Consider the following 23548-nt stretch of genomic DNA (forward strand, 5'->3'; position numbering starts at 1 on the left):
AGCTACACCGCTGCACGTAGCTACTTCTGAAAAATTATCACCGAGGCTAGGGAGCTGCTGGCCAAGCCGTACAGTTTCATTCGGAGTTGAACCTCTGCGAAGTGATGAGCCATTGAAAGCGAGCGAACCGGGTGATTGCAAGTATAATCGAGCGAGTGAGAGACTTTGAGTTTTGTAACCAATTCCATCTGCGAGTGTAAAAGAGAAGGACAAGTGTGTGAACCAGACCAGCCATCTTGGAAAAGTTGAAATTTGATATTCTGTGCTTGAAATAGGCATCAATTTTTGCATTGATTTGTGATTCTACGTCGTTGAAAACGCGAACCCGTTGTGATTTGGAAGTAATATAAGGTCCTAAGTTAAGTTTTCAAGCTGTGCCGTATCCGTTCGCGTGTGTAAGAGCTCATTTCGAAACGCAGTTAGAGGAAGAAAAAAACCAGTTCAAGAGTCCACCATCTTTGAAACCCGAGACAAAGTGAATCGAATAGCAATTTTTTTGCTTGCGGTTTGACGTGGAAAGTGCAAATTTGGAACGAAAATCTGTTCAACGATTATCGGTGCAAACGTTCGAGTCAACACTACACGGCAGTCCTTAAAAGTAGTGAAAACTTGAACCATTTAAGTGCGCATTGTGATTTCTTCGTACGCGGTCGTTGCGTTGAAGGGTACATATATCGTCATCATCAAAAGTGAAAATTGAAAATATTTGGTAGAAGCGAGTGTCGCTTATTTGGTGAACCAAGTCGTTCACAGTTTGATGTTGAAAAGTCTCGAAATCGCGTATTGCACACTGCGAGGTTTAGTGATCGTTCGTACAAACCGAACCCTAGGAAAATGAGAATAGAAGTCCATTCGGCTGCGGATTTTTTAATGAATTTGCTGAGGGTAAAAAAAGCAAATCAACTATCCGAGAGCCAGCTGCAGCATTTCAAGGGATCGTTGGAGCAGATTCTAACCCGTCACTTTCAACGTCACTGGTACCCTGATGTTCCGACCAAGGGTTCGGGATTCCGGTGTTTGCGAATCAACGGCAAGATGGATCCAATCATCGAGAAGGCGGGTGTTGCGGTGGGATTGAATGCGGTGATCCTGCGGAAGATGCTCCCAATGGAGCTGACGATCTGGATCGACCCGGAGGAGGTGTCGTACCGTATTGGCGAAAACGGTACCATCTGTGTGCTGTACGATCAGCACAAAAGCCGTGCCAGTCCATCGTCGGATCTCGATTCGACGGGTAGCAGTAGCTGTGATGAATTCATTATGGAACGAGTTGGCCGACTGGATCTGTCCAATTCGTCCGATAGCGGTAATAGTGGTATGGTAGATTACGTGGATACCAATCCATCTAATCCACTTGTGATGCAGAGTAAGCACAACAAGTACAACAATCATCATAATAATCATCATCACGCTAAGCGTCAGAACAACAGCATTAGCTCGTCGTCTAGTGGACAGACTAGTCCACCACTTAGTCCACCGTTTAACGGTTATAACAACTTCAACAACACTAGATATCAACATAACAACCAACATAACAACTATTACTCGCCATCTCTGCACCAGCAGCAGCAATACTTCCCCTGGGACAACCAGTTTGTCAACAACAAAGTGCGTACTCAGTGTTAAACTACTGAAACCAGTCGTTCCCGTTCGGCTTTCCGTGCTCCCCGTTTCTTTCCTAAAAAGCAAAACAGTCCTTAAAAAATGGTTAAATTAACCACCAAAAATTATTCATATCAAACCATTGTACCATCTGCTGAGGTAAGGTTTCCCAAGTCGTTAGCAGATCGCATTAGTACTAGTGAGGGGAGCGCGGGTTGCCACGAACGTTTTCAACAATTCATCTATTCAACAAAGTAAAAGAAGAAGAAAAAAAACGGCAGCAACACTTCGAGAGGACCCATCATCATAATCGAAGTACGTCGACGGACGACGTCACGAGCGGCGAGGGTGGATGAACGCGCGAGAGAACGAGAGAAATGACGCAGTAAGGACAGCTCCTGAATGTATCCAGGTTCAGACCAACTGAACCCAAACCCATCCGTTTATCTAGTAAGTGTAAGGCTCGAAAGGGACGCATTTTAACATTTGTAACATCTCCCACATTTTGCATGCAAATGAGAGCTAGCTAGCAAGTATAGAGCAATCGAGTCGAAGCAAAAGACGAGAGAGTGTTGCTAAATTTTTCAACCTTCAAAACCACACACTTAAATTATAAGAAAAAGGTAAAAACAAGAAAAAACCTAAACATATATTTGGACAACCACAACGGATAAACCAATGCATACGAATCACATGAAAATGAACAATGGCAAAACGAAAAAATGGAAAACTGAAACAGGAATCTATATCTTTATAATTATGATAGAATTATAGCTTTAAACAGCTCTGCAAGTTATTGTTTTGTGCGGGAGGGACGACGTCATTCGATTGGAAAAAACGAACGGACGAACGAACGAAGGGAAGAAAGATGTTTCCCGAAGAAGTTAGAGAATCGAGTGCTAGACTAAAAACAAAACCCTTTTTTTAAGCAGGAACACGCATCATTATCGTCATCGTCACATCATTATGGTATTATATTGTTAAAAAACAATTGTCAATCGAGGTCGATCGGAGCTAATGAGGAGGCAAACATCAGAACCGTGTAGCATTTGACGTGTGTGTTTAAGAGTGCGTTCAAGGAAGACATTTCGTCAGTGCTGTGGGTGATTAGAAAAAAAATGCCTCCTTTGTTGTTTCTGTGAGCCAAAAGCGCGTGGACAAGTCATAGATAGCGTTAGGGTAAATTCCCCCCTGGTTGCCAAATAGTAAGAAAACAATACAACAAGTGAGATGAAAAGAGAAAACATCTAAAATATGGTGAGTGGTGTTTTTTTGGTGGCATTGAGCTTGTCCGATTAACTATGATATCGAGAGCTGTAGCAGTCTAGAAGTCTAATAATTTGCATAGAATTCGCGTGGAACGAAAACAGCGCGGAAGCATTCTTTAAATGATCGCAGATTGAAAAACTCGCGAAAAAAGGGGAGGGGGAGACAGAACAAATGAACTAAATTCTTTCTATCTTAAAATTTAGCCGATATTCGACAGTGCAAAGTTTTCCCTTTATTACTACTTTTCAACAAAAAAAGCCTACTTTTCCTTTCCAAAATTCGGAGAAAACGTTTCCCTTTTCCAATGAATGGTAACATTCGCAAAGAAGAACATTGGATCACCTGTTGTTCCTATTTTTAGAGTTTTTTTTCTGTCTCCTGCTCCCTTTGCCTTTGGCGAACGACACTGGAAAACAAAATCGTCGTTAACAAAGGATGCACAGATGCAGATAAAGGGCCGAACGACGATGAAGAACTACTGCTGCAGCAACTGCAGCAGCTTTCGTCACGGCGAAAGGCTCGTACATAGGTTGAATAGGGACACGCAGCAGCAAGGAAAAGGTCAATCGCGAACACTCGGTGTAGGGCAGAGCAGTAAAAGCAGGAAAAGTGGGATAGAAAGCAACCTTCCGATGGAGTAGAGAGATGTGTGTTTCGAAACCTGGGTGGCTAGTCTGGCAATAAAAAAAAGAGGACACACGTAGTGCTGCTACTAGATGTGTGGTAGTGTGGAGAGCGGGGTCAACGACGATAATGATCAACGAAACTATCGAAAATATTGGCAGCCAGCACAATCAAGCAGCAGCTATGAACAACCAAGAGTACGAAGGCAGACACGCTCGGGAGACGGACGACCATCAATCCATCAGCAGCAGCGTAACAAAAAAGAAACTAGTTTTCTTCGTTTCGCGCTGGTGTTGGTGAGGTCTCGTTGATGGTGTCGTGTAGTCGTGCTGTGTGTCTGCATTCAGTACGAGTGAGCAGCTGCTCGTGCATTGGTGTTTACGTCCATCTTGAACCGATGTACGCTGTCTGTACGTGAGCAGAATAAAATCCAACCGAACATTTGTTTTTGTTCGTCGTCTTCTTTCGATGTTCGGTGTTTTCTTGCTGGTAGTTTTGCTTCAGTGGTTTTTTTTCTACCCCCTTATTGTTTCTTCATCCTTAAGCTGGCTGGTGTCTACCGAAACGGGTTTTTCTCGATTCGGTTGTCTCGTAGACCAGTTTTGCTTGCCTACTACGGTTGGTGCCTACGTGACCGCGTACGCATTTGTGTAGGTGTTTCAATAGTTATTCAAGCAGTCAACAGACATGAAAAATGGTCTAATGGCTACTCTAATCCGCCTACATTCAGCGTACGGTCGGTTTTTACGATTGTTTTTCCATCCAACATTTGCGTAGAAACTGAACCCCGTGACGCACAATACACCAACAACAGCAGCGTTCGGGGTCGTCGTCGTAAAGCGAAATTTGCAACACACCGAAGTTGGTAACCGTCAGTCAGTAGCCAAGTGGGTTGTTGTATAAGCCAGACGAACCAACGAAAAACAGCAAAACGGCAACGTTGCAAATAATGACTGGTTAGCGTTTCCTATGTTCAGTAGACAACTTCACGAATCGGCTGCTACCATGCTCTGTAAGCCTCGTCATCTGGCTCACGGTTAGATGATAAACGATTCGCGAGCATGAGTCATTTGCCGAAAACTTAAAAAAAAACAAAAGAACACCAGACAGCCCCCTGCATCGAAAAACGTCAGATGAAAAAAAAAAATGGTTGCGAAACATGCATATATCTCAGCAAGCTTTGCTTTTTAGAAACACTCTACCGAGGGACTGCCCTTTTCCCGAGAAAAAACAAAAACTTAACGAAGACAAAACATCCCGTTTAGTCGAAATTCAGTAAATAGAAAACCTACTTCAATCGATCGGGTTGAGGCAGTTAGGAATCATATAAACAAAACACAAAGACCCACCGTCCAAAAGAAAAACTATACATTTGTGTATAGTCTTGCACAGTTTAGGAAAAACCGAACGCAAAGAAGAAGAAGAACCAAGAAAGCTAGGAACCTAACGTGCGGCGTGGAACAAACAATATACATTATATGTATACTCGATAGTTTTTTTCCGTGTTCGTTTCGAATTTTAAGGAAAACAACACATCAAGAATCGTTGATAATCTCCCCTTTTACTAGTACAGAAACCAATCAACAACAACCAACAACTGAGGAAGAAGAGTAAGGATTAGGTTCAACTTCCCGAAATTATTTTTCCGTGTATGCGTGTGTGTGCTTGAATGAAACTAATAGCTTTTGTCGCGACAGCTTTGTTTGTGTGAGTATATTAGAAAGTGGGCTAACTGATGAGCAGTTTTTGAGATGTTTTTGGCGACAGTGTAATCGAGTGTGCTTGAGAGCGTATCGATGGGACTGAGCGATTGCGTGTTTTTTTTGCGTTGTGACGATTGAGGTTATGAATGGCGAAACGGTACAAAGTCATCTATATTGTGTCAATTTTTAAAAAAAATATATAGCTCTTAATTGATCCAGCAGCGGTTGCGCGCACACGTTGGAGAAATCATATTTCTTCCGCGTTTGCGGCAAACGCAGCAGCACCACATCGAGGCAGATGTGTATTAGATGAGGTGTATGCGCGAAAACAAGCTAAAACTATAAAAAAATCCAACTGTACGACGATCTCACTTTGTTGAAAGCAGAAGCGAATAGTTACGACGACGACGACGACGACGACTTGGTCGACGGCTTGGCATCATCAAAGCATCATGGCGGTAACGTCGAAACGAGAAACGCTAGTAGTGAAACAGGGAAGAGGTAGTGATTAATTTGAATGATACAGAGCTACGCGAGCGTGATTTCCTAGTTGCTAACCGACAGCTCAGTTCAGCTCGATGTGCGGTAGCTAGCAATCTAACTTTTTTTTAGCGAAATGGAGAGCTTGGTAGCGAATCTCTAACCAACAAGCAGATTGGCAAACTTTTCACTTCACAGCCGTCGTTCGTTCGTTGGTTGGTGCTCTCAAATTGGGGGTGCCTCAGCTCTACCTTCGCTCGCTCTGGGCTGTAGGAAAAATGTTAGGAAACATGTCGAAACATGTCGGTGGTACTCCAGCAGACAATGAGCTCACCGCAGCTCCGCACCGCGATAGCCATATTGGTTGGAAGTCGGCCGCTTGCAAAAACTGGTTTGTCCCTACGAAAGGCAACACTAATCTTTCACCAACTGCAGCTGTAGTCGGACTGTAGCTGTTTGCTTTAATTAACAAGGAAATCTACGGAAATCGTGCACCGCTTTTCACTGATTACACTGGGAAAAGCGAGCGCCGACACCGAAACTAGGTACCTAAACCTACCTGGCTAGGCTCGTTGAATTATCGATTTCTCCTGCTCGGTCGGCGGTGATTGTGAAAAGTTGTTGTGACGCCTTATTTGGAGCAGAAGCCAGAAACTGACTGTGCGATCGTTGATAACCGCAGACCACAGTGCGGACGAATTTTGGTGCTGGTTTTCCGTACCAACTTATGTTCCGACGACTTTCTAGGGTTTTTAGCTCACCGTTACTAAATTTAGGCTCTTTGGGAAGCTTTCCGAAAGATTTTTTTTTCTTATTTTTTGGTTGAAAATATACGGCGACCGTGAAAAAAAATCGACGGACGTAGAAAATTTCGGTTCGAAAAACATTCGATTAAAAATGTTTGAAAACCGACAAAACTTTCGATGAACAAAATTTATTTGGAATAAAAAATTTTTTAAAAAAATATTTGGCGACCGTGAGAAGTGTCGCCGAACAAAACTATTATAAAATGAAATATTTTTCATTGAAATATATTTGGCCACCGTGAAAATTTCGACAAACTAAATAAATTTTAAAGGCAGCCATGTTAAATTTTATCAAAGCAATTTTTTTTTTGTTAATTATTTGGCGACCGTGAAAAATATCAATGAAATAAAAAAAAACGATTAAAATTTTCCTAACTAGAATATACATAAATGGCGACCATGAGAAACTTTGATAAACAAAAGGAATATCAATTTAAAACAAAAAAAAAAGTATTCAAAATTATATGGCGACCGTGAAAAATTTCGAAAAAAAAAAACATTAATTTTGAATTTTTCTTGGAAAATGAATTGGCGATCGTTACAAACTTTCGTCGAATTGAAAAATTTCGTTGAACAATAGTATAACGGTTGTAATTATTTCCATTGAAATTTATTAGGCGACCGTGAAAAATTTCGACGAAGCCAACCAAAAAGTTGTTCAAAATTTTTGTTTATTGAAAAGTATATGGCGACCGTGAAAAACGTTTGTGAAGTCATAAAAAATGAACCAAAAATCAAGGTTAAATCAATTTCTCTCATTGAAATTTGTATGGCGACCGTGATTTTTTTTGTCGAACCGCCTAAATTCGGATAAAAAACGAAAAAAATCAGCACAAACATTATTTGGCGTCCGTGAAAAACTGAGTCGTACCAAAAAGATTTTGTTTTAAACAAATTTAAATTAGGAGCTGGTTAATAAAATTATGATTTCACAAATTGATCCAGCTACTGTAACAGCTGCTGCTAAAAGTATATGGCGACCGTGAAAAATTTCGAAAAAAGAAGAATAATTTGAAATTTTTCTTGGAAAATTTATCGCGATTGTTATAAACCTTCGTCGAATTGAAAAATTTCGTTAAATAATTGCATAACGGTTGTAATTATTTACATTGAAATTTATTAGGCGACCGTGAAAAATTCCGACGAAGCAAACCTAAAAGTTGTTAAAAAATTTTGTCAAGTCATAAGAAATGAACCAAAACTTAAGGTTGAACTAATTCCTCTGATTGAAATTTGTATGGCGACCGTGAATTTTTTTTTTATCCAAATGCCTAAAATCGTTTTGAAAAATTGTTGAAAATTGTAAATCAGTACAAACATTATTTGGCGCCCGTGAAATACTGCATCGTACCGAAAAGAGTTTGCTGTAAACGAATTTAAATTCGTGACAGGAGTTGGCTGACAAAATAATGTTTTCCCAAATTGATCCAGCTACTGTAACAGCTGCTGCTACTCCCCAAAAACTTGACGTTTAACCAGCCAGCCAGCCAGCTTCCAATTCGACCATGAGACCATATTTGTCTCATCCTTGAGAGACGGCGACTCTTTCGAAAACAAGAGAATTAGACTTTCAAATTACCTACGTTTCCAACCTCTTTTTTGTTGGTTCTCTTTTAAGGTGGAACAGGGTGGCACGCACAATTTTGCGAAATGGAACAACAACAAAAAATCATAAATTGCAATCGCTTTTTCACCGTTTTCGATTGCCCAAAAGAGAGTTTCAACTGTTGCAGACAGGCAAAAAAAAAAAAAAACAAAATGAAGATGGCGAATTTTGCAGCTGCCATCATCACCGTCGTCAACTTTTTCTGCTGTTTTTTTTCTCTTGCGATGCGTTTAACCGCATTAAAGATTGGATGAAATTTGCATTTTGTTATCATTCAGTAAAAGAAAGAAAAAAAATCGAGCCGTTAACACTAATGGAGCGAACAATTTTATTCGATCGAGAACCCACTGTAGATGGGTCTCGTCGATTGTTTTGCGTCGACTCCCAGTGGAAATTTACTCGTTGTTTGGCGCAGTGAACTTTTTTTTTCTTCTGCTAGTTGCTTTCACAAACAGCAACGTTGAGTGTTGTGTGAATGTTATCAGTATGTTTTCGTTGCTGTCTCAAAAACGTCTGCGCTATCTGCTGTTACAACGCTCAGAGCACCACGTTGTTTGTTTGATTGTTCGTTCGCGAAGTTTGCTTTCGCGCGATGTCGTCAGCAGCCATGGCTGTCGGAAACATATTTTTAAAATAATTTAGTAATCGAGTTCTAAATTATTTTTTATTGATAATTAAATTGATGGGGATGTAAATTGAAATGAGTCGATTGATAAGTTAGAGCAGATTGCCGCTTATAGTCGTACAAATGTGTAGGGCTACGTGACGTCAATCGACTACGAATTTGAGCCTCGATGAAACCGAGCGTGAGAAACGTCGAGCTCGACCGATAATGACGCTGAGAGAACACAAACACAAAGTCGCCCATCCATACGTAACAGAACGTTCTCGTGACTGCGTAGTAAGATCACTATCAAAACCCTTCAACAGATTAGAGAGAAGGCTCTTCTTGTCTGAAAGTTGGAAGAAAAACAACTGTCAAAAGCGCCATCTTGAATTCTGAAAAGCGCACATCATCTCAACCAAAAAAAAAAAAAACAAAAATGGCTTTTTCGGGAACCTTCCTGATGCGCAATAGAACTGGAGAAACCTGCGATGTGGATGGATAATCGTCTTACCGAGGAGAGGTTTCCAAGTATGTAGCCAGCCAGAAAGCTAAAACCGACAAACGGCGTCGTAATCAAATCCCAGCCCAAAGTCAGCTCAAAGTCAGCGATCGTTCGCCCTGTGTTTTACTTTACTTAGCGTTTCCCGACTTTTTGGCTTCTGCCATCGATTCATGCCAGGCGCTCGTTCTCGTTCGTCGTCTCGCGCTGCTTCAAAATAAACAAATTACACCAACTTGTATAATATTCTAGAACCTGTGATGACTTTCTTTATTTTTACGTTTTTACGCTACTCTACGTAGAAACGATACGTTAAATAAACTTAGGTTTACTTTTGTACCACTCTCTTTGTAAATAGCAAATCTTCCTCCTAGCGGGCTCGGGAAAAGATAGACAATTTCAACTGATCCATCATAGTCATTAGATAACGCGAAAAAAACTACTTAAATTTGGCTGCTTCTTTGAAAGATTAGAATAAAAATTGATGAACAAAATTCAAAATTGCTGCGCCCCTTTTTCGAAAGGTGTGATTTCGATTGGCACTATCTTTTCCAAGGCGTGTCTAAAGTGTACATTTATCATTGCAAAATATATATCATAAATTCCAGACTTTGTGCCCGAGCGCGCGTGTTTTCGAGACCGATTGGTGTTGTGCGTGAGAGATTGTGATGAGTTTTAACCTGGCTCAATGAGTGGATGCGTGTCTTTTCGAGAGCAAAAAAAAAACAGAGTACGACGACCGTGGCGCGAAAGAATAGCGACCTTTGTTTAGTTGATCAAATTGTAACACCCTGTAGGCTTTAGGTTTTTGATAAGTTTATATTAGGTATGTAAATGTTTTCAAAACAAAACAAACAAATAAAACTGAGAACAGTGGAAAAAGCAGACGAAAGGTACGAAAAACAACCGGAGAGATACCAGATTATAGAAATTCGTTAATTTACTAACGACTGCCATTTTAAGCATAGTGAAAAACAAACTATTTAGCCCACCCTAGCCCATACTGGATGAGGTGGGCGTGAGTTATACATAGAAAAAAAGTACCCAAAATAACACGGAAAGAAGGGAACGAATTTTAACCTTTTGTTTTACGTTTTTGTACATACATATTGACATTTTTACGAGATGGTAATAACAAACTGACACAAACAAACAAAGAAACTCACACATATACAAACAAACAACAAACAGAAGAGAACGAACGAACAAATTTGAATCAATCATCAACCATTTTGCGGGTGGACCCTCGATCGAGAAGAATCAATACCAACACGAGTCATTTCGACGAGGTGCTTCAACACCCCCACCATCCCAAAAGACGACAGAACATCAACATCAGCCCTTAGCCGGCTCGCCCATTTATCGGAAAAATTTTCGGAACCTCGTGTGGCGGTGCGAATCCGGAGCGGAGATTTTTTAAACAACCTTTCGGAACGTTTGTCTAAATTTTTTTAAATAAATGATTTCAAATTATTTGGCGACCGTGAAAAATTTCCTCTAATCAAATACGATTCAGCTTCGAAAATATTTCGGTTGGAAAATGCTTGGCGACCGTGAGAAATTTCGACGATCTCAATCATTTTCACTTTGAAAATATTTCGATTGGAAACTGTTTGGCGACCGTGAAAAATTTTGACGATCAAAAATTAATTTTGATTATAAAATATTTAGATTACAAAATATATGTTTGGCGACCGTTAAATTTGTAACTGAGTCTAAATCAATTTCGCCTCGAAAAATTTGGATTGGAAAGTATTTGGCGACCGTAAAAAAATTTTCCGAATCAAACAAATTTTAAATTTGATACTAGTTTTTAACAAAAAAAAATATTTCGATTGGAATCTGTTTGGCGACCGTGAAAAATTTTGACGATCAAAAATTAAGTTTTATTTAAAAAAAAAATGTTTGGCGACCGTTAAATTTGTAGCTGAATCAAACTCAATTTCGCCTTGAAAAATTTGGATTGGAGAGTATTTGGCGACCGTAAACATTTTTAACGAACCAAACTAATTTTGAATTTGGTACTAGTTTTTTAACAAATCATAAAAATCAAGTAATATAATATTTCCTTCAAAATTTCCCTCGATCCAATTAAAGCAGATTTTAATCTTCGATAAGATTTTCTTAATTAAATTCTTCCCTTAGTAAAAAGAAATTCTTCAAACTTCCATTTCAAACGCTATCAACGAAATGTCAAACGTTCCGTAAAGCTTGATTCTCTTCCACCGAGATTCGTACCCGGTTCGACGGGTTAACTTTTTTTTTGATTAAGTTTTTTTTTCGTTTTTAAACAGTCATAGATTTGCTAGAGATGCACAAAACTCTATGGAACAAATCAAACTAACAAACTAGGATTCAAACTGTGATCTGTGATCGTGACGAGCTTTGCCAAAAAAATCAACAACTGAGTAGTCTCTTACAATTTTTTTTTTTTTGAAAGATGAACGTTTGGATTTTTCATCTAAATTGTTGACATTTTTCCAGAGTAAAATCTAAGTTAATTCAAATTTAAAAGCGCAACAAAAATAAGCCTCTAAACATTTTTTTAAAATTTTTAATTAATTTCAAAATTTATATTCCTTTTTTTTAACATTTATTTACATTTTTTGGAGTGTAAAAAATACACTCTCAGCAACTTTTAGTCAAATTTTGTAAATTTCTAATCACGCAATCAAAATTAAAATGATTCAAACTGACTCACCTTTTTCGGGGTACACGGATTTTATGAGGTTTTCTCGGAACCGACAAAAAATGGGCTCTTTCTTTCGGTTCAGGAAGTCGTCATTCGGCCATTAAAATGATAACATTTAAAATGGGGAAGCAAATCTAGCATCTGAATGTTGTTCACCTGACAAGGTGTTTTACCTTTCAAAATTTTATCACCGTTCATTTTTATGGCTGCCTCTTTTATAACTTCCTTTGGAATGAAAGTCAGTTCTAGTTTTTTTTCTTCAAATGCTACTCCATAAATTGTAAAAGTAAAACGTGTCATTGGGACGATTTTATTTGAAATTTCTAATTCCTGCTTAAGGGGCATTGAACGACACTCAGTTTGTAAGGATTTTAATTCAACAATCTATTTACAATTAGAAAAAAAACTTATCAAAGTTTTAATCCTGTTAGGATTTTAACAGATAATTTTTCCACTAATGTAAAAAAAAAGTTACAACCAATCGTCACGATCTACATTTTTGCTTTGGCAAGGGACGTTCGGTCCCTTTCCGATCGAAACCATACGAAACTTGCCGCCGCCGGCAAGCTTTAATCTGTGATTTAACAACACAACAACAAAACACCCAGATAATTGCACTTTAAATCGCAACTGGCAACCGCCAATATATTTTCCGTAGTAGTTATGAATACGTTTTTAATGAAAAAAAGGACGTTTTTTCCGACGACAAACAACCACACCTAATTAGGGAAGAAAAAGAGAGAGTTAACCGGACGAACTGACACTGTAAGTGAACTTTTTCAAAAAGGGTGCAACAACAAAACATACGAGATGGTAGTTCATAGGGTTACGAAATGATACAATTTTTTTAGAGGTAAATCATAAGGCGCGGGAGATTGATTATTTTCCGGTACCTGGGCTATGCGTGAAAGTGATTTAGCTGCTATTTGAAGAGAGAGAGAGAGAAAGCGCAGGCGTTAATTATTAGGAGAGCAGTAAGCGAAGATCGAGAGAGAAGGAAGCAGAAAGCGGTATATCGAAATCGTGATATTTTAAAGTCATACTTATTAATTTAAGGTCGTTTTTTGCAATCCATGCGTAAAGCAGCATTAGGAGAGAAGAAGAGTTGGGAAGGAGGGAAGAGATCTCGTTTTAAATAACAAACAAACAAAAAACCCACGTATACATCTATATACTATTTGTATCATAAACAAAAGTCAATCGAGTTGATTTAACAACGCCAACCACCACCTATGTATAAAAGTGAGAAAAAAAAAATGGAAATTTACTACGATGGCAACAATAAACCCTGAAAAGTCTGAGAAAGTTTAGTTATTTCGTTTACATTATCCTTTCACGATAGGAAAAGAGTCATTGAGAAGAACGCAAAAATGCGAGAGGCAGAGCGCTTAAGGGATGAGCTAGAAGAAGGCAAATTTGTTGTGATTAATAAAATAACTGATTAGTAGAGATAGAACAAAATGATGACCCACAAGAACGCTTAATGAATACAATTGAATGTGATAATATATATTTTTATACATTTGGAAACACACAAATGCGAGCAAAATAACCATGAAACCGGAAGAAATCTGAAACGACAAATTTCAAAACAGAAAGAGTGTCGAACAAAACTTCAAACAACTTCATTGCTTAATTTTAAGTCATCAAATCAAGATTCCTTTAACCACCACCAACATTAAACAATACATCGTTAGGCAGTGAAGCATTTACGCATAGAGAGGTTATTATCCATTAGATGATAAAAAAAAACAACAAGAGAACCTGAGAACACTCTAAGAAAAATAATATCTAACACACAAAAAACACCTGGACTAAGAAGAGACCCCTAGGGGACTCCCCTTAGAAAGCATCATTATCCGCTATTTTTTCGGTTCGCCGAAAGGATGTAAACCTGATTGTGATCGTTAAACAAACAAAATGCGAATGTGTACTAGAGCTACCTTTTTATATATCATCGAAAGAGAAAAAAAGCGAGAGAGAATTAAGAGAAACAACCTTAACATATTTATAAAAAAATACTATCACATTCATTGATATTTTACTAGTTATCATTTTAAAAATAAGATCCACAAGAACAAAAAACCAAAGCATCGTGAATTATTGAAGTGTAATGCAGTAAACAAACAACCGAACCAAAGTCGACATGGATCACGGATCATTTGCTTTTACCCCTGCCTGGCTGGTTTTTCTTTTACTCGTGTCGCGTCGTAGTTTTCTCAACTTGGCGAATGGAAATCGGAGTTAATCGTGACGGTTTCGTCTCGTAGTCGTGATTTCTCGGTTCGCTGTCGGCGGAGGAGATAAATGAATTGTGACGTTCCTCCCCCCTTCATTCTCCTGCACGCTAAAAACGATTTACTCTCTAGTGTGTTGGCGAAAATTTGCTATAGATTTTTCTTTTTTCAGCGTCTTTCTCCTATTTTCTTGAAGCTGCCGAAGCTAACGTTCAAAGCATAATATTCCCTTTAATGGTCGCGCTGAGCTCGTTTACGTTTCATGTTCGACGTGCGGATCAGTGTCAATCACGTCAAGCGAAAGGGCTCGCTTTTTGCCTAGATTTAATCACCGATTCGTCACGTTGCAATTTAACGTGTAGCGCTGTCTCGCGTGAGACGGACGAAATCGGTGTCACTGTACTGCTTTTTCCCCACTTGAAGTTGGGATTGTTGAAGAAATTTGTTCCAACTTACCATAGCCGACTTCTACGTCGAGCTTGTTTCAATTTACTCATTGAAAAATTGCAATTTAAACTATTAATATTTCTAAGAGAAAACCGTTAAAATTTTGTGCTATGATTGTAAAAAAAAATACATAGGCTTACCAGTAAATCCGACGGCCTATGTTCGTGAAAGGACTAGTCAATTTAGATTTATACTTAAAATTCAGTTCTGTGATAATTTTTAACGACAATACTTCCAATAACCTTTTGAAAAGTGACACCTGTTTCCCCTCTCAGTTCGGGAAAGGGATCGGGGGTAAAAGCAAATCCAACAGTCCATTTCCGGCTTAGTAGATCAATTTCAGGCACCGAAAAGTCAACCCAGTGGTGCCCCCAAAAAGGATCAAAAACTGTAGTGATACTTGCTCTTTTTTGTTGAGAAACCTCGTGCAAATTCGAACTGCATTGAGTTGAAAAAAACAAATCGAAAAAATAAAAAGTCTATTCACAATCCAAAACCGAGCTTCGGCGAAAGGCCTTTCCATGGCAGTGTGAAAAGGCTTTTCGAGTGATGGATAGCGTTAGAGCAAAGCAAACAAAAACATGACTGATGATAGTTGAGGGGTGGAAAATATTGTTTTAGATATTTTTTACCTCGAACCGCACTACTCTAGGATGTATTTCTACTTGAAGCAGCAGAATCAGGACGCGTGAGTGAATATAGGTGGTAGTGTAAGATTTTGGAATAAATATTTACACGGATGTGATGCTGAAAAAAACCCCAACCGTTTGGGCAGCGAGAATCAAGATTTGAAACAAAAGAAAAAAAATCTGCCAACTGTGAATGCTGAAGCTAAAAGTAATCAAAAAATTACCATAAACGTGATCTAATTCGTAAAACCAAAAAAAAAAAAAACAATGGAAAAAACAAGATTTAGATTCGATTGGCAAAGCACCCAGATGAATAGGTTGCAAACGAACGGTAGGCGAAAAATCATAAGACTTTAACATGATAAAACGTACAAATTACTACTAGTAACTCGTTTTTATATAGACACCATCATATATAAGCCAAGAGGTACTGATTTGATTACACAGAAATCGAGTCGGAGGAGGAAAACAGACAACAGCGCAACTACCGAACAGAAAACAGAACAAATGTTGGGAAGGTTTAAGTCACGCAACTAGTTACTTACTTATCCGGGTTTCCGCTTATTTTTTTATTATTGCGCGCAAAGAAGCTCGATCGAGCTCGATCACGCATTATGGAAGTTGGTGGCTACCGATTCCATTGAATTCGATTACGAAACGATGGTCCCTTGGAAGTTTGTGGTGCGAAAACCGTCGAGTAGAAAAAAAATATTCTAACAGAAGCCATTTAGAGATGGTTACTGATCCAAATTCTGACACTCGGGCAGAGAGTTGAAATGTGGATCAGTGGCAAACTTTATATGTCCTGTTTTACAATATTTTTCTACCGATTTCAATTTAAAAAATTTGGACTTCTCAAAGCTCGTTGAGGTCTTTTTCTCAGATTTCTAATTTCATCCTAAATTTGATCATTCCCTGGAAGCTTTTAGAGACATGAGCGTTTTCTGGAGATGTCACGAATATTTGACCGAAACATTTCAAACCATTTGGGTCTGTCGATTCCGTTGAACATGGGAAAGATAAGAGCCCCCTGGGAGAAAACTCGTGATACACTACACGGGTAAGGTTTTCTGTTGTTTTGGTGCCCGCATTTGCGACTGATAGAAACCAGCATCTGCTTATTGGCCTGACCAGGCTGGAAAAGGGTGAGGAAACCCCTCGCGGATTGAGCCAAAACAGGTTCGACAACTTTTTCGGTCAACTTTTTTTTCTGCTTCTTTCCATTCGAAACGAGCCCTCCATCATCAACATCGAGGGCTGTGGGCGATCGTTGCCTCGCTTGTGAGTTGTTTTGTTGTTTTTTCCCAAGCAGAACTGGTTTCTGCTCTTCTTGGAGACTTGTTGTTTTTTTGCTACGCGCTGGTTTACAACACAACATCGGGTGAGACAACCCATCGTTCGTGGTAGTAGCTGGCGAAAGGGAGTGCCTACAATCCCCGGGCATGAAACGAGGGCGACCATTTTAATGATACCTGTGACCGAATCGATCTCTCGAAGTTGAAACCTTTCGGTGAACTTTCGGATCGGATTGGTTTTGGAATCAAAACATTCAGATTTTTTTTGTCACGGTCGCCATGCAAAGTTTTTAAATTAGTCATTCAATTCTTCTTACAAACAACTCAGATACTACAAAAAAAATAAAACAATTTTTTCATGTTTTTACAATCATCGCTTCACTAGAAAAGTTCAGTAGAAGTTGCGTGACTTAGAATCCGGTTTTCTGGCAACACTTCCACACGTTTCCTCATGAAAATTGTTTTCCGCGATAAGAGAGCAAAAGAGAATGAGAGAAAATGTTCGAATATTTATCATAGAGCATTGGAATCTTTCTGAAAGATCGAGTGAAGTACAACCCTAGGAGAGGACATCTTATGATAACGCGTTTTGGATTAGGAATACTCTTTTACAAAATAAAATTAATAAAAAAAAATGCCAATGCCAATAAAGACAGCATAAGGATAGGCTCGTGAGCAGCTTTTGTTTTTGCTCGATATGTAAGTTTTTTAGATAGTTTTTCAGATACTTCCGTGCAGCAAACACAAACAAAGGAAAAAACAAAAACAAACAAACAAAAAAAAAAACAAAGGCACATTTAATTCTCATGTCGTTAGCGATAGAATAAACAATACGAAAAGAATGCAAACTCTGAATGTACAAATTTTATTACTATTTTAACGGAACAAAGTGAGAACACAAAACAAAACCTTTGAAAAAAAAACCGAAATAATGATTCTCATCCAAATTATGAAACATATGAAATACACGAAAGCTAAAAATAACAAAAACAAAAACTGACAAACTGAATACTAATTAAGAGAAACTATTCAAACTGTGATTTAGTAAGAGAATGAAATAACAAACCAGAAAGAAAGCAGACGAATATTTATAACAAAAACAAAAACAGATAGTTGAAGAAAAAAAACTACTGACCGAGCGAGAACGAGAGCGACACAAATCGCAAAAAAGAGTAATCACTGCATTGGTTTTTTCGATGAAAAAGAGAAAACACTTATTTTATTAAGCAACACAACAAATTACCGAAATGTTAAACATGAGTTAATGCTAAAATGTGTGTGTGTGGAACAGCTTAAACACAAATTCAAACATTAACAGAAATGTGGTAAAAATCACGAGTAGCTTTTAAGAGAAAGAGAGAGAGAGGGAAATGCAAAATGGAGATGAAGTTTAGTGAAGAACGCAGAAGAAAAAACAACCCACGAACAACCAACCAACCATGTGTAAATATTCTAACGTTCGACAAAAATGTTATATATGTGTATAGAAATGTAAAATAAAACAAAAAAAAATCTACCTACTGACGCGAAATGTTAAATTTCGGAAAACAATACCATCAAAAAGAGAGTGAACGTTTCCGAGAAAAAATATTTCAACTCAATTCCGGGAGAGCTCTCCCGAAAACTTTTCTATCGTTGAATTTCTCCCCAAATCATGAGAGTGTGTGCTCACGGTGAGTGTTCGTTTTTTTTTGTTGGAGAAGAAATCCTTCGTCGAGCCCTGGCCGGTTTGCCCCGAGTTGAGTGTGTCCACGTTTTCGCTGGAATTTCGATTTCAAAAGGGGTTCCAATCGGGCAGGGGTGTTGTTGGAAGGAGGATGAGTGCTACCCTAGGTTTTGAAATTTGGCACCTTTAAAATAATAGGCTATATGTAATAGGATGTACTATTTTTTTTTACAAAAAGACCCCGCGCTTAAATCGTTTACTAGTTTTTAACGGCCAGTAACTATTCGCTAAACTACTGGTGGCATGTGCGTGTGTGTTTGAGACTTGGGTTTGGAGGGCGTTTCGGGATTGAGTTGAGATTTTGGGGTCGGAAACCAGTCGTAGGTGAGTGATTTTGAGGATAACAAATACGTTGAAGAAGTAACAAAAAAAAACTATGACAATGGAAACAATAACATAAAGAAAATTGCAGTATTTTTTTGTAATAAAAAAAGCAAAGTGAAAAATAAAAAATGAACTGAAAAATTGTACAAAAAGAGAGAAAAAAATTTTATAAGAAAAACGCACCAGAAAAAATAGTTATCAAAAAAAGTTGTTGAAGCATTTATATACGTAATGTAAATTTATAGAATCTATAGTTTTTATTATTTAATAAAAGTACTAAAGAGAAAGCAGGTGAGATCGACCTGAAATTATTTCTGTGTATAAAAATGCAAGATACAAAAACCAACAAAACTATATAAAAGAGAACCAAGCAAACGGTAAATGAACACCTGAGGAGAAAAGGAAAATAATCTAGAGAAAAACTCTGTGTATATGTATAATGTAAATTTCGTGCGGATAAGGGGCTCATGTAGATTGTTTCGTTATGATTTCTAATTTATTTTCCTAATTTCGATTGGAACCAAAATTGCTTAACTGAAACGGTAATTGAGAAATGCAAATGACTTTTCATGGCAACAGAGGCAGAGCAAAAACTTGTTTTCGAAAAAACAACCTAAACGATAATCGTAACGTAGGAAGGAGTGATAGCCACCAGAAACAAAAAAAAATCAAAAGATTCGACGCCATATTGATTGGTGTTTGCTCGCTTGATTGCTAATGTGCTACACTGAGAAAAAAACTACCGTACTTGATTCGCTTCTTGGAACATCAAACAGCCAGCAGTCAGTCATTAACGTCATCGATATATGCGAAAGTATGTGTTCAAGACAGTAGATGACTCACTCGCTCGTCCATTCGGCACCAATAAAACTTTTGATGGTGAACCGAGGGCGTCCATTTTTTTGCAACCATCATGAAACTCATAACCATCAACAAGCAAAAAGTATCGGTATCGTCTACTAGTTACTTTACCGCATATCGCTTTGAACGAGCGAGTGAGTCGATGGCGCATTAGTCGGGAGAGGAAACACTTAAAACACGTTAAAAAAAGCTAACAATGAAAAAATAATTATGCATACGCACCGATTAAACCGAACTGAAAAACAAAAGATTCCATACAATTCAATCGTAGTCGCTTGCCAGCAGCATTAGAGAGGATTCATCTCTGGTCTTTGTTACAAAATATGCAAAACAAAAAAATGTAAAACGATTTGCGAGTGTAACCTACACACTAACAAAAGAGAGGGAGATAAAAAAAGAAGAAACAATCGTAAAAATGAAAATTTAATACCCCCAATAGCCTATTGTTTAGATGTGAAGTACTACTCTATTCCTAATACACCACTATCTCGACCGTGAACGAAACTGAGAAAACAAAAATTCAATTGAAGTACAATTGAGATGTCGATAACACTTTTCTGCAAAGCGAGAGCCGCAAAAGTGAAGAAGGCAAACACAAATCTGTAACAAAACGTTCATTCACCAAACTCGAGGCAGCAGCAAGATAAAATAAAACATCAACACAAGAAAAGGGTACATTAACAATCATTCAACAAACCGCCCACATACAGTCACTCATACACCTACAGATGCACTTTCACGTATATGCAAATGAAGTTGACCGTTTCTGCCACCATCTTACCAAACGGAGTAACTGATAAAAAAAAACAAAATTCAAAAATTCACCGTTCGTAGAAATCAACCATTTTATTCGGATTCAACCCAATTTCAGCAGATGGTGGTTATCAAACATGTACGCGTACTAATCTAGCGCACGGCTAGCTCAGTTGTCATTTGGCGGCTGCCTGGTCGTCAACGCTCACGGTCGCGACTCCAAGTGGAATCATTTGCTAGAGGCAGACTTTCAGGGACAAACCGATCCGCTTTGAGGATCGTAACATGGGAATTAGGCAGCAAACGATGATCCTAATTTTAGCAGCCTTCGTCACGCGGATCTACACGCTCGTTTTTGATGAACTATTTATGATTCTCAAATAGCAATATTTTTTAACCAAAAATAGTTTAATAAAAACGAGTGTTTACTTCGCTCCCAAGCGAATGGACCAGTGACAAAAAGTGGCAAAAAAAATCATTATTATTACTCCTGACGCCCTTCTTCCTGGTCAACTTCTAGCATTCGATAACACGAATGTAAATTGTTATCAAAATCCAACTGTTCAATCAAATTCACAGAAAAAAAAAGTTGCACCAATTCCTCTCCTTCTCATAAGAAAAAAAAACATGATTCAGCACCCAATATCTCGTACAGTGTGTGAGCGAATACTCCACCATTTGTATTGTACATATGTGAGACGAATAAGCAAAGCAAAAATATTCACAGTTAAATAACATAACCCCTCTTAAAGAAAGAAAACTGAAAAATTCTGTAGATTTTGACCGAAACAGCCCGTAGAAAAGTGTCCTCTTTGTTCCTTGTAGTGTAATAATAGTGTTTCGCACCCACCTTGAATGACACAAAACCAAAACAAATAAACGATGTTATTCCTAGAGATTAAACCTTTTTCCCGCTCGTACCCTCAGTTTCGATGCTTTCTAGTTTGAGTTTCTTCACTTTTGAGTGCAACGATTGTTTTAAATTGTTTTGCTTTTCCTACGATTTTTTTCTTATTTTCAAAAATATCAATTTCACAAAACAAAAAAGATGGCTGTACTTTTCCCTTTTTGATTTTTTCGAGTTTCAATCGAGAAAGTTTACTAAAAAGTGTGCAAAAGTTTTTAAAGAAATAATAGCTTCCCTTAAAAATAAAACGATATCAAAACAACACCCCCTAAACTGTCTGCAACCGTCAAACAATTAAAGTTCATCCATATTATTAGCGATTTATATTTGTCACACTCTGTCGATTGTCAAATAATAAATGGGGATAGAAAAAAAAACCTGTCTTTTCAGGTTTCCCCGCGGGGAGTCAGCTCCCCGAAAGAAGAAAAAAAACCACAAACCATTTAAACCAGCGCGATTTCGACTTTTTCTATGTAAAAAGGCGAATCATTATATAAATATTAAAAAGAAAGAAACAAATAGATTGCTTACAAAACATTAATGCATTCATGAATATTATGAATTATTTTCCCATTGCTGAGTAGAAGTATTTGTGTATGATTTCTGACAGCAGAAAAAAATACAACCAACATTCACACAAACACACACAAAACAAAAACAAACAATGGGAGCATCTTATGAAAAGCATCTATAAACCCCTACAAAGACACAAATTTAACATCCGCTGTCACACTGAAACAAAAACAAACTCAAAAACTAGTGACAAACAATCTTCGATTAGTTCGTCTCGAAGGCAAAATTGATTTGAAATAATTCGTTTTATTTCACTGCTCCCTCCCTGCCGTTCATAACTATTTTTTTTAGTTTGAGGTAAATAAAAGAAAAAATGTCGCAGGATTTTTTGCAATCCTGTGGCGATGCGGAAAAAGGCCGGTGGTGGAAAGTATAATTTTCTTTCCCGATGGCATTTTTTTCTGTTCTTATACACCCAAACATAATAGAACACACAATACATGTCCTCACACATACACACATACAAAAAGAGAAGAGAAAATTCAGAAAACAGCAAAAAAAACAAACGATGACGAACCTAACGACGAACGCAGTGTAGTAGTAAACATAATGAAGCAAAAAATAAAGAAGAAGAGAAAAAAACAAAAAAAAATAACAAACAAACACATACGCTAAAGTGTAAGAACTGCAGCAAGTGAAAATAGATTTTTTTTAAATTTTTCTTCTTTTTTTTATTAGGTTTAGTTTTTACTGGTAACAATTTAATAAAATGAGGAAAAATTCAACTACATACTGAATATATTATATATAAAACTATATGAATATATAAATGATATAAAATTAAAATTACTTGTACAGAGATTATTGATAAAAAAGATGAAAAACATTTGAAAATAATTAAAAGTATATATATTGATAGTAATAAAACAGCAAACATTTGATGAAAAAATTAAATCCTGCTCTGCTTTGTGGACTCAACTGAGACGTATCCGAACATTCACCCTTGGCTAGATTTATTTCCATTTTCACTTATTGTCGACCTCCTTGTTTTATTTCATAAGAATTTATTTGGTCTGTCCGTTTATGGTTAGTTTCTAATTGTGATATTCTTTTACATTTGGGGTCTCTGACTTAATGTCTTTTCGGATTTCTGACTGTCTGAGTTTTCGATCTTCTAACGTTGAAATTCTTTTCAAACTTTTATTTTGCAGATTTTTTAACTTTAACAAACTTATTTTTTTTAACTTTTTATTTTCTGAATTATTGTCTAACTTTTCAATTTCCGCCGTTCTGACTTACTTAGTTTCTAATTTTTATTTTTATTTTGTTTTGCTATATTTTCGGCCTTAAAAGTTTATAATTTTCTATGCTTTTTGTAATTTTTTTTGACTTTTTGACTCTCCTATTTTCTTACATTCTGATTCACTATCTTTTTTTTGCTTTTTTGATTTCCAACTGTCTGTCTGTCTTTTTTTTTACTTTGTGTCTTTTTGAAACTCGAATTTTAAGATTTTTCTTGGGTCTTTACCACCCAAAATTTAGCCTTTACTCCAATCATGAGTTCTCAATATTTCAACGTCATTGACCGCCGGCACTAGCCTCTCAGAGCAACCGCATTGCGTAGACTGAAGGAAATGAAATAAAAACGATTTCATGTCCTTCCCTACCCCATCACGAGATAAAGAGGATGGAAACAATCTTTTAAATCAGCCAAGCTGCCCAGCTGTGCGTGTACGCAGACAGTAGGAAAGCAATAACAGTTTCTCGTTCCTAATTCACTTTTCCATTATAAGACAATACTAACGAACCTCCGGCCAAAAGCCAGACACTGTACGGGAATGGGCTGTTGCAAACCGATTATGACAATTGACTCGTTCTTCTTCTGGCTCAGATAGTACACTGGTTAAGCTATCGGATGGATAAGATGAAGTTAGAAAATTGTTGTGAGTTCGATTCTCACCGACGCCA

At 37.6% G+C, this 23548-nt stretch overlaps 1 protein-coding gene across 1 annotated transcript; it reads left to right on the forward strand.

Annotated features, from left to right (window-relative positions):
• Window positions 1-93: 93 nt before the first annotated feature.
• Window positions 94-22534, forward strand: LOC129749402 (protein BTG1-like). Its single transcript, XM_055744371.1, has one exon. The coding sequence runs from the start codon at window positions 835-837 to the stop codon at window positions 1624-1626; it is 792 nt and encodes a 263-aa protein (XP_055600346.1). The 5' UTR covers window positions 94-834; the 3' UTR covers window positions 1627-22534.
• Window positions 22535-23548: the final 1014 nt, after the last annotated feature.

Source organism: Uranotaenia lowii, chromosome 2 (genome assembly GCF_029784155.1).
Source record: "Uranotaenia lowii strain MFRU-FL chromosome 2, ASM2978415v1, whole genome shotgun sequence".
NCBI lineage: Eukaryota > Metazoa > Arthropoda > Insecta > Diptera > Culicidae > Uranotaenia > Uranotaenia lowii.